A 13,232-nucleotide genomic window follows, 5' to 3' on the forward strand; every position below is an offset into this window, starting at 1 on the left:
CCATTATAGAGCAAAATTAGGCCAAAGTTTGTGTTTTTTGTATGGGAGCCCCTCTTAAATTATTATTATTATTAAATATTAAAGTACACATAAAACTAAGGATTGTGTAAAAAATTCAAGTACCTACCTGTTGCTGTTATTGATATAGCGCAAAAAAGGCCCAAAAAATCATGTTTATTGTATAGGAGCCCCCATAATATATATATTTTTTTTAATATTTGTTGTCATAGCGGCAACAGATATATACAATCTGTAAAAATTTCACCTCTCTACATATTGCCGTTCTTGAGTTACAGCCTGGAGACATACAGACAGACAGACGGACAGACAACGAAGTCTTAGTAATAGGGTCCCGTTTTTACCCTTTGGGCGCGGAATCCTAAAAATTGAGAGATATCATCTAGTTTTCAGTTTCCTCTTAGATGTTCTCACTGTATGGGCGAAACGCAAACAATATTTAGCACATACCGAAGTATACTTACGTAAAACATAATATTTTGCACACGAATTTGCATCCGTGTACGTTTGCAATAATTGTATATTTAAATACCCTTTTGTTCCCCGGACAATAATGCTCTCATTGTCCCAGTGGAATTATTACGGAAATTCTCAATGGACCATAATTCAGGTTAAGAACGGTGTTTACCATAATATATTAACGAGACACGAAGGTTATGATCAACAGAATTGTGGTCAAAATTAACTATAACCTTATATTTTATTGAAAACATGAGAGGATGAGTAGTCTAGCTATAATAGCAGTTCTGGAAATACAGCATGGAGACAGACAGACGGACGGAAAGACGTCGAAATCTTAGTAATAGCTGGGTCCCGTTTTTACCTTTTGGGTACGGAATCCTCATAAAAATGAATCTTAAATTTTGTTACTCTTGCTAAAACTCAAGAACGGCTGAACCGATTTGGCTAATTTAGGTTGGGTTGCACCAGAGGCGTGGTTAAAGTTAAAGTTAAGGTTAAAGTTATGGTTATAGTTAAGGCTAAATTTAGCTTTAACTTTAAATTTAACCTTAACTTTGACCGGAGAAATTGACAGATGATAGCTGGTCCAACAAGGTTATAAAATATGAACGTGGGTGGGGGCGCTGCTGGTAAAGAAGAACTGTAAAAAATGTTGTTTTTGTATGATGACAGCGTTAGTTCCTTTTTTCGCCACGTGCATTTAAAAACTTGTCGAGCTCTATGGTTATGGTTAAATATGGCGTCTTGATGGCGTCCGTTTTTACTTTAACCTAAGATTTGACATTTTGCATTGTTGTTAAAGTTATAGTTAAAGTTACAACTTACAGTTATAGTTAAAGTTAGTTGGTGCAACCCAACCTTAGTCTTAAAATATTCATGAAAGTCCAGGGAAGGTTTATATTAGGTGGGAAGTGATAGGAAGTTTACCGAGTCATCTAATAATATATTAGATTAAAGCTACAACTTACATAAAGGTATACGTAGATGCGGATAGGTTTATAATCTCAACTCAAACTATTCAAAGCAGGCTATGTTTGGAATGGCATTTTCAAAGTTATCACACAAATCATCCATAGGACGCTTTACAGATACCACATTAAAAATAGTGGTAAGTACATTATAAAATAATACTTAATAATTATTATTAACCAATACTTAAACCGCCAATGTATGGTCGAACATCGAAGGCACATACATTTTACCACATTTTACCTTAGATATGCCGTAGCAATAAGCTTTTATTGATCTATCTGCCACTATTTGCACGAATGTTAATGTCCACTTTTTAACCGACTTCAAAAAATTAGGTTAAGTATCATTATTTGTTGTATTTTCTGGAATCTAGATTTTAGATCGATGGTATTGCCTGGAAAACGTTTGGAACTGAATATTCCGAGAACTAGGTTTTGTCTCTGACTTCGTTTTAATATGCTTTGCAGAGTTTTTCATTTTATTTTAATAAATTTTGAGTTAGTAGCGCGGGCAAATAAGTCGCGTATTTTGTGAATCGTTAAATAATAAAGTCAGCTACGGTACTGTCTTCATATTAAGTATTATGGAATAGATTTTATTAATCACACTATTTATTAAGCCAATGCTTTAACAATATGAAATAATTATGTTTACAGTTTATCCCGATTGCTAGAAAATGTATCATATTTACCTCCGCCAAAAAACCCTCGCGGCTCCGTCCTATTCGAAATTCGTCCAAAATCCAATTTCACACTCGCACCAAAACGCACAAGCACAAAACACAAGACCACCAGACAATACGATCGCATCTTCGACACATAGCTTTTTCATTTTTCGTTGCGTAGAAAAAAAAACAATCGATTTTCCCGCGCGAAATCCTCCATGTTGGTGTACGCGCGCGCGCCGCCGAGACCACAGACTAATTCACCTGATTCGTGCGGTCATTGCGGCAAAAAACTGAGACAAGTCGCCCTACATGCCTTGTTAATGAAAGCCACCGGTTGACGTTGGTACTGACGTGTTTTATTAACCCTGTGTCTGTCTGTCTGTCAGGTTGTGTGTATCGCGGCATCGCTAACTTTGGAGTTTGGAGTTCAAAATTGACATGATCGAGAGTTCGAGTTCGCAGCTTGCTTCGTGCTGGAAAATCTTCTTTTTTTTTAATAATAATAATTTATTTGCAGAAATATAATTGAACAACTTGTATACTACAAGTTGTCAATTATATTTTCATTCTAAAAAATTGTTTTGGAACACCTTGAAGTTATTAATTCTGCAACAAAATATGCAGCTTCATTCCTTATTCGATCCAATCCGTTACGGTCTATTAAAATACATATTTTACGTAGATAATAAATTATATGAAAATTCTATTTTGTCATTTATGAAACAAACTGGATCGATCAAAGACCAAATATTTAACATCGGAATAGTAGAATATAAGTACAAATTCACATCATAATAAGTAACTAATTTAACGTGGCCCGTGTTACAATTATGAAAGTGTCAAAGACAAAAAACTTTGTTAGAGCTTAGACGAGACAAAGTTATCTAAGTTGTAGCGTAGAGTTTTATAAGATCTACAAATAAGATTAAAAGAAAAGAGATGATTAATATCAATCTAGCGATATTAGAAAAAGCTCGCTGCGCTCGTTTATAAAACTAAGCTGACCCTATCATTACTGTCATAAAACTGTTGTCCCATCAATTATTATCGATAACGGCTAAATTAAATTGTTCTTCACCAGCTTTACTCAACCTGCGGCCCGCCGGGACTTTATAGTTTATCGGAGGCCCGAGTGAAATTAAACCATTTTGAAACTTACGCCCACCGGCAATAAATACTGTGCAGTCGTCGTGAAAGTCGTGAAAATTGTTCCTCTTTTGAATCGCAAATTTCGAAGAAGGTATTTTTTAATCCTTTAAAATGTTGTTTGCAGCCCGTGACACCAAGATCAAAACGTGTTTATGGCCCGTATAAAAAAGGTTGAGTATCACTGTTCTACACGGGCCACACACTCATTAAATTATTTCAATTACTAGCATTATGTTTTATTGTATAAGTTTTTATTAATTTGGCATAATATGATGGAGCATGTATATTGTATACTAACAAACAAACAGCTAGATTATTATATTTATTATATTCAGTTCTTGAAATAACTAGGTGCTACGAGACCTTCGTTTAAACATTTATCTCACGAGAACCGCGATTTTTCGCGATAAAACTATTCTATGTCCTTTCTCCGGCTTATAACAATCTCAAGATACATCAAAATCGGTTCAGTATTCCGCCGCGCGTAAAAAAATTACAGACAGAGATACACTTTCGATTTTTAATAGATTTAGAGATACACTTTCGATTTTAGGTAGATATCAATCATCTATGGATAGTACGGAATACGGATCCTAACTTTCATTTACTTAATCAAATCTAGCCACCAACTTTTAGACTTTCATTTATTTATTGCTTTGCTAGATCGAAAGTGATGGTCAAGAATCTAGAAGAGATTGAGCTAGATTTGTGATAACAAGTCTCAGACCTGATCTTAATAAGGTTTGGTGGCTGACAAGGGATTATGAACTTTATTGGTATGAATATAAGGTACACAAGTGGTACTGTCAACTGTCATGCGGTCACCACTTACCACTCCAGTTAGCTCATTATGGTTTTTATAAGAAAGTCATGACAGGCTGATCTACCATCTAATGTGTGTTATCAACGCTCAAAGACATTTACGTAGAACAGCACTTAGCAGATACGTCAACCAATATCCATTCTAATAATATTAAAAATCGGCCAAGTGCGAGTTGGACTCGCCCATAAAGGGTTCCGCAGCAGCAATAAGGTTTATTTCTATGAAATTAAAAGGTTTTCGATTTATTTTTATATTTCAGTTGATTTATTAAAAGTTAAATTAAGGTTTACTATTTATGACGTATAAAAAAAACTGCTTGCTAGAACTCGTTCAAACCAATTTTCGTTGGTAGTTTTTATAGTAATGTACATCATATATTTTTTTAAGAATTATCATGCCCCTACTTTAGAAGTTAGAGGGGGGGGACACACAATATTTTACCACTTTGGAAGAGTCTCTCTCGCAAACTATTAGGTTAGAAAAAAATGATTTTATAAACCTCAATATGATTTTTGAAGACCTATCTATAAATACCCCACACGCATAGGTTACCTGAAAAAATTTTTTTTGTTTCAGTTGTACCTATGGGGACCCCTAAAATTTTTAATATTTTTTCCATTTTTGTATCAAAATCTTAATGCGGTTCACAGACTACATCTACTTACCAAGTTTCAATAGTATAGCTCTTACAGACAGACAGACAGACAGACAGACAGACAGACAGACAGACATCTTTAAGGGCGGAAGCGCTGTTTCACGCCGGTTTTCTGTGAGGACGTGGTATTTCTCCGGTCGAGCCGGCCCATTCGTGCCGAAGCATGGCTCTCCCACGTCAAAAATATAATATCTACGTACCAAATTGGAAATACTAATTGTTTAGGTGCCACCTGCAGTCACTGAATACATGTGTCATGTGTGTGAATATTCTTTTCCTACTCTTCTGGCTCCCTGTTATAGCAACGCCTATTACCTATATAACATAGCGCCTCCAATCTCCATGGACCGTGGTGTGGTGCTCAGGTTTAGACTTTAGAGCGTAGCTCTCGACTCAGCGGTCGTGGGTTCGATTCCCGCTTTGGAAACAAGTTTGGTTGGGACAATGCAGCCGGATCACCTGATTGTCTGACAAGTAATAGATCCATGCGTCGGATGGGCAAGTAAAGTCTCTCGCCAGTCGTGTCGGTCTTCCGGTCCCACTGGGTTAGGAGTAAAATAATAGAGAGGGCGCTTGTGTACTGCGCGCACACTCGGGCAGTATAAAATTTACTCCTGCGTAAATGGCCTTGTTTCGATGAAACCGGCCAATAGATCATGGGATCACGATTTGCACAGCGTTTGTGTCTAAGCACACTATGCCGAATTTCCGCGGCGGAAATTCCGCATGATTACGTCAGCAATGTCAAAAGCATACAATGTAACGCGACGGAATTCGGCATGGTGTGTCATCGGTAATTTAAAATACATTGCAGGCGGAATCAAACCGAACTTCCGCCGCGGATATTCAGCATAGTGTGTTTAGACACTTTGACTCTACAACTCTACAATTTGCCCGGTGGTTGTGTCACGTGTGGCACACTATCTCAAATCTCATTTCGGATTCCGATCCAATACGTTACAGCAATATTGAGATTTAATGTATAACGGAGCCGGTCCTGTTTGGGGTCGCAAAATTTTGCCGAAATGCCACAATATAAAACTATACAGTAGAGTGTAGACCAACTTCATAAAAGGCGGGCCTGGAGTCAATCGCGAGTCCCGCACATTAGCGCAATTTTAGATGACTTGTAGTAGCAAGCAATACAATACAGTATTATAATAGTTCTCGCACAAACTTAAGATAATAGCTGATAATACCTACCTATCTATCAATACGATAAAATATAGCTTTCCAATACCAATAATACCTCTGATAAGTATCTTATCTACCAATAATGACATTGTGTATTTCCTGAGGGACGATAAAAATCGAACTTCCATTTATTCCATTTTTGCCGAGCCATTTAAAAGTTGTGCTCAGCTTATATTGTCGGACGTCGTCTCTGTATTCTGCGTGTTTGGCTCAACTCACACTGGGGCAGAGTCGAAGCGACGCGTCACGTTTTTTCCAAAGCATGTTGTAGGCAAAAAATTAAAAAAACGTGACGTGTCGCTTCGACTCTTCCCCTGTGTGAGTTGAGCCTTTGACTCCAATAACACTGCTAGGCTACTCTACTGTATGATATTTTAGCTGTGATAATACCTACCGCAGAGTTGAGGCGAGAAAGTGAAGAGTGTAGGTCAACCCTTTTTTACCCGACTGCGACCAAAAAAGAAAATCAGTAGTCCATGCCTTTCCAGTTTCCCCCAGTCACGCCTAAGCTACTGATCTTATTTTAAAGTATGGATTTGTAAAAATGGTAGTAGTTAGTTAAAGTTACTTTGGACAAAATGAAGTACCTATTTAAGGTGGTTTCAGATAAAAAATTCGTAAGGCCAGTCTGTCGAAACGGACTACTAGGTACCCAATATTAACTATGTTTAACGACCTCTGTGGCTCAGTTGGTAGCTCAAGCCGGGGGTCGCGGGTTCGAATCCCGCCGACGGAACAAAAAGTTTTCAAAGTTCCTGGGTCATGGATGTGTATTAAATATGTGTATCATATAATAAAAATCTTAAATATATGTATAGTATAAAAGTATTAAATATAATATATTTAATACTTTTATTAACAACAACGGAAATATTATATCCGTTGTCTGGTACCCGTAACACAAGTCCTTCAGGTACTTACCACGGGGCCAGACTGACGTGGTGTGAAGCGTAAAAATAATATAGCTTATACATCAGAATAACACATAGGCTACAATTTTAACCGACTTTCAAAATGGGGGAGGTGTTATGTTCGTTTTCTTATATTCAACGATTACTCCGCCTTTTGCTAACCGATTTTCAAATTTTTTCTTTTGGTATATAGGGTATCATCCCAATTTGGTATTATATTCACAAAAGTGGTGATCTGATGAAGGGTCCATAAGTAATCGAGGGAACTCCTCAAAACTTATAGGGAAACATGTGGTGACTTCGGTTTCGTGAGAAGTATTCTAAGCATATGCTACCAACAAGTAAGATTTTGCACCGAGATATACCTGGTATACCGTGGTTCGGAAGGTGCTGAGAGAACTCCTGATTCCTTATAGATACAAGATTAGGAGTTTCGGCGTTGTTTTAAGAACGGAAAGCATATGCTACTATGCAAATTACATTCATCATCATCATCATCATCATCATCATCACTACCATATTATACCATTTCATAGTCTTTTAGATCGAGACTCGAGTTTGTCAAGCGATAATTAAAAAAAATCTATACCTACCTAGTACCTAATATTATAAAACTGAAGAGTATGTTTGCTTGAACGCGTCAATCTCAGGAACTACAGGTTCGATTTAAAAACTTATCTCAGTGTTAGATAGATCATTTATCGAGTAAGACTATAGGCTATATTATATTATCACGCTAAGACTAATACGACCGAAGAAACTGAGGAAAACGTGGGAAAAACGGGGGAAATATTTTTTATGGGAAAATGTACGTTTTCTGTAAAATTCCTAATTTACGCGGGCGAAGCCGCGCGGGACATCTAGTTTATTATCATGAGACATGTTTTGAACATCGAGTCTACAGGCGAGAAGAACCGGCGCGGCGCAAGAAACTCGCTTGGGAAAATTTCGCTTATCTCAGGACCCTTTCTACCCATGCACTAGAACCATTCACATGATCTTTTAAGCTAGAAAGTGTGTACGAATGTGTCGAACTCTCGTGTTTAAAGTGAATTCCGCACGTTTGATAAGTCACGGTGTTTCGCCGAATGCTTTCTCTAATTGGCTCGCCAGTCGCGTCCGCAGCTGCTGGCCTCATTATGTATCCTGCTAGACCCTAGTATAGAGCCGGAATATCCTAACTAATATTATAAAATATGTGGCAGAGTGTCTGAAATCATAAGAGTGTGTGAAAGGTTTAGAGCTCTTGTGTAATGCCCGGGCCGCATCTGCGTAGTACTTCGTGCTTAAAACGATACCATTGGACGATCTGCGTGTATCGTGATCGTCCAATGCTATCGTCTCATAGCACGAAGCTTCGTACGATAGACGCATGTGCGGCCGCGGCATAAAGCACATTAATCCTTCGATCGTGGATTCTTGGAAATCTATTGTTATTCTATTGTGTCTCGCTCACCGGTGAGCTTATGGGGCTTGATGGGTTAAGGCACCATTACATTCGTTGCAAAAATAGGTGTGGGAATATATTATACCTAATATTATAAATGCCAAATACTTAGGTCTTAGTGTATGTACCTATGTCTGCGATCTTTTCTGCAAGATCTAACTGCTAAATAAATCTGTAGTTTAGTTTATATTATATTAGTACTTAATAGTTTCGTAGTCCATCGAGGCAGTTTCCGACTTTTGAGATCTACAGTGCCATGTAATATTCTTGTACCCAACACTTTTGGCTATGTGTGTGCGCAATACATGAGGATCAATATTCAATTGGGACAGAAAACATACTTGTACGAATATTTTTATGCGTCGCAAGAATCGTAATTATTGTCCAGAAATAATATAACGATCGCTGGAGGTCTGTACCAAAATTAAATGATATGTAATTAACTTGAACAACGAAAATCACTCCTGTTATTACAACATCGAGTGGGGAGAGCGATTACAACGACATCGAAACAGCAATTACTACATTTCAGTGTAACTGTAATATTATGACAGGCCAACACTGGCGCTTTTCATTTATTTTAGCCCCTGACGAAAACACATGTCTGTCTGGGCATGGGCGTACTCAGGTAGGGGCAGGGGGATAAAATAAACCTCAATTTTCCTGGCAAGTGGGAATTAAAAACGTGTTATCTATAACTCAGCGCAAAATGAATTAGTGTTGGAAACAAAATATATTTTCAGTCAGATTTATAAAAGTAAATTTTGATAATTTTTTGTTTCAATATGTTCCAGTCCTAGCATATTCTCGAAACAGGTATGCTTGAAAACATGTTACTTATTTCCAAGTTTGGTTAGGACAATGCAGGCTGATCACCTGATTGTCTGACAAGTAAGATGATCCATGCGTCGGATGGGCATGTAAAAAGTCGTCCAGCGCCGGATCTCTCGCCGGTCGTGTCGGTCTTCCGTCCCACTGGGTTATGAGAGTAAAGGAATAGGGAGTGCTCTTGTGTACTGCGCACACACTTGGGCACTATAAAATTTCTCCTGCGTTCCTGTCCTGGTCTCAATGAAACCGGCCACCGTCACCGAAACCGGTGTGGGGGGTATTATTAATTTATAATAAGGTTAAAGAAATTCTGATTGTGATTGTGGTCTTGGAATGAAACTGCGAGTTCTAGATAATTTCGTTTATTATTGCTTCCATTTTATAAACAATTCGTTGAAATTAATAACATGTACTACGTATTACTTTCCATAAATATTTTATATTTGAATATTTCTTGTTATTGGCACCTATTTAAATATTATGTACTTTATTAAACCAAACACAACCGTTTTAGTAACTTTTTAAGAGTTATAGATGTCGCTACTGTCTGTAGATAAACGTTATATACGTAGTACACACTTTAAATAGACATCATTTAAATAACATAACATACATAGTAGGAGTTATATACAAAATACTAAGAACAAAAAACTGTAACAGATAAATATTTAAAAAATAATACATCAAAATCATACAATGTTATAACCCGACGGGGATAAAAATACTAGATATAAACTTTAATAAATAATACTCCATATAACCTCAACTTCTACATTTACTGACCAGTGACGTCACAAACCAAGATGGCCGCCGTCAAGTGTCAAACGTCAGACATACATCGGGTTTCCGATTGATTAATTATAAATACTGATTATTGTCAATTTTAAAATACAATACCACTTAAATTCGTTATTTTAATTAAACGTTCAAGCGAAAATAATACAGAGTTATAGCTATGCACCTACAGTCTATTGACGTTAAGAAGTAAATCACCAGCGCGATCACAAAGACCATGTTAACTGATGATTCGCTTCCTTCCGCGAACAAACTAGAGATATAGGTAATTAAATAAAGCGATATAGCATTAACGAACATCTATTTCTTACAGCTTAACATGTGCTGCACCCGGTTGACTGCATGTACTTAAAAAGCGAACTTTAAAACTACAGCCCCCTAGCATTAAAACCAAAGACGCAAATCGAGATATGTATTTCTAGACAAAGACTTTTCTCAATAAACAACAAGACGATAAACTATTGTTATCGTTTTATTCTTTATTTTTTTTCGGTTTTATTGTTTTATTTTTCGGTTGTTTAAATTTCGAGCAAAAGTCTATTACTGCATTGTGCTCACGGTAGAGGCAGCACCAGCAAATAGAGTAAACAAACAGTTTTGTTCGACGTTTGACAACGTTAGTATTTTGATATGACGTGTGCAACATGTCGGATTATTTGCTGTATGTGCCAGCAGCGCCCTCTGCTTCGACTTTTGCGTTATATTCCCTACATGCCGTAGCGTAACTCTGGCAATAATGCTAGGTTGACAATCAGATCAAAGTGTTCTATTGTGGACATTTTTGTGCAAATTATGGTAACTAACATCTAGGTGGCCGCATCGATCCTTCTATAAAATAAATTATTTTATAAATCAATAAAGTGAACAATAACTTTTCAACTCCGGTCAAAGTTTCTTAATTAAATGATTCTATTCATACTGAGGTTGGACGAATGATTGGAAAATCTGCCTGCCATGTTTCAAACTGTGCGCATTTTCTTCCAGAGGCGTATTCCACTTTAACGTAAAGAGTGCCCATAATATCATTGTTAAAAATTGCAACAAGTTACAAGTAAAACTTAGGTAGAGCAGTCACATTCAGTCCCTTATATTAGGCATTCACGGGCGTTTATTCACATAGATGGGAAATTCCCGGGTATATTGGGCATTACTGGGCGTTTCTTTAGCTATAATATAGCCAAGTAGCAGTATATAGATGCTATATGGATAGGTATACGCCATTTGATTGGGAATTCATTCACATGGATGAGAAAATGCCATTAATAGAGCATTTTTATGCCAATTTATAGGCATTCTACCCAGTCCAGGTTTTCAACCGTCCAACCTTATGTAACCGTAAAGCGCAACTAAAAGCGGCAACACTAAGGCCGGTATAAATAGTCAGTACTTAAGATGCGACCCAGACCCATTACCCAGGTTCTAGGCCAGGGGGGGGGCAGCTGCCCCCCCCCTCTGCCACCCCCTCGGTACGCCCATGGTTATTGGTCCAAATTTTGACAGCCAATCAATAACAGAGCCTGAACCATGTCTTGAGATCGAGCTGCATCTTGAGTACTGACTATTTATACCAGCCTAAATAAACATATCGTCTGTACATAAACTTAACAACTACTGTGTGCTGTACAGTGTACGGGTAAGCCTCACTCTAACTTGAGATCGCGCTCGCTTTGAACTTGTAACCGTCCTCGACATGAGCACCCATTTTGATGGTCACAGAAATTCGAGAGCGACAAAAAAATGTTTTCATGGTGACAGAAATACTCTTACTGCCGAATATTACTTACTTGTAATTCAATGAAGATTTTAACATAAGCTCCATACAATATAAATGTCAAATTCTTCATTTCATTACAGTTAAGTAATTACCGCCAATGACTAAGCTTCAATTTAATGAAGAGTTTGACAGATTGTCTATCTGTATGATAAAATATACTTTTGTCTCGAGTTAAAAGTTGATTAAAATCATTGATAAGTGCATTTGTGATAGATAAAAAGTGACTGAATTGTTATACTTAATAGCAAATTAATACAAGACAATTTATAAATATTTTTGATTTTTGAATAAAAATAAATTTAGTTAATACTTCAAAAGTTTTAGAGAAAAAAGTAATACATTAATATCCAATTATTGGGCATTTTTGAGGCCTTAAGGCCCCCAGTCTCAAATAGCGATACGCCACTGCAATTCTCTCAATTTAATTAATTTTGCTCCAAAATAATACAGATTTACTGTTCAAATACTGTTCGTAATCATTTTTTCTCATTAAAGCCGACTTCGTAGGATCACCTTAGAAAATAGCTCTGAAACATATTATCCAAAAATGTTACATCTCGGGATATTAATCACTGTCACATTTTGACGTTATTACGCGGTTTATACAAGGCGTTTCATTTGTTACTGCCAGCGTATATTAAACCTTACTACCCTGATTTTAGGGTAGGAATTTAAGTGTATTTTTCAGTTGTAGCAAATTTAGTAAATGTTGAGACAGGTTAACACATTTTCTGAAACGTAAGAGTAAGAATACGTAATTTAAATTGAGTTTTTGGTACACATAAGAAAAACGACAAAATTCTTATGAAGAATAAAACGATAAATCTGATAGTCACAATTTTCATCGAATTACACCAACTTTTTGGCACTAATTTTACTAGCGTCTTATAGAGCGCGTACAACATTAAGATCGTTAGACAAAAGTGGAGATCGGACTTGGCAAGCGGCGCTGTGTACAACATATAGCAATAACGTATAATAATAGCTGCCAATAATGTCACCATCAACCAATAACGTCTTATCTGATCACGGATTAACCAATAGCCTGTCCCAGCGCGCCCCGCCCACTCCTCGCCCGACCAAAGAGACTTAAAACCGACGAATCCCCTCTCAATTTTAAGCGATCTAAAAACTGTGCGCGGCCTATACCAAGCCCTAATACTTTACCCTTACTGTTTTTAACGTAATACTTGAAAAGTATTGTCACAACGTGCATAAAATGCTCAAATCTGTACTCAGTCTACGTTCATACATTAAATTCGCTATACAATTTGGTCCTACTGTGATAAACTACGTGTATATACTAGAACTCGTGTATAGACAGGGACTTTGACAAATAACAACTGCATATAAAAAGTTTATTATGTATGAGAGTCATACTCACAGGTATTGGAAATATGCGACTTCAATTTCTTGTCAAAATTATTTGACAAAAGCTAGATATTATTAATACTTTGTATGAAGATGTCTTTTGCCTAGGTACCTGTCTTTATCTCAATAAACTATTTGTCCATAGGTATGAAAACCAGTGAAG

The 13,232-nt window shown here is 36.9% G+C and overlaps 1 protein-coding gene across 1 annotated transcript in view; it reads right to left on the minus strand.

Annotated features, from left to right (window-relative positions):
- Positions 1–2,353, minus strand: part of LOC121735437 — a 50,762-nt gene extending 48,409 nt beyond the window's left edge. Inside the window, exon 1 of the mRNA XM_042126274.1 lies at positions 2,144–2,353. Within this exon, the coding sequence (XP_041982208.1) occupies positions 2,144–2,261 (118 nt within the window). The 5' untranslated portion in view covers positions 2,262–2,353. The remainder of the gene's footprint in view (positions 1–2,143) is intronic.
- Between the last annotated feature and the right edge of the window lie 10,879 nt (positions 2,354–13,232).

This window comes from Aricia agestis, chromosome 17 (assembly GCF_905147365.1).
Source record: "Aricia agestis chromosome 17, ilAriAges1.1, whole genome shotgun sequence".
NCBI classification, from domain to species: domain Eukaryota; kingdom Metazoa; phylum Arthropoda; class Insecta; order Lepidoptera; family Lycaenidae; genus Aricia; species Aricia agestis.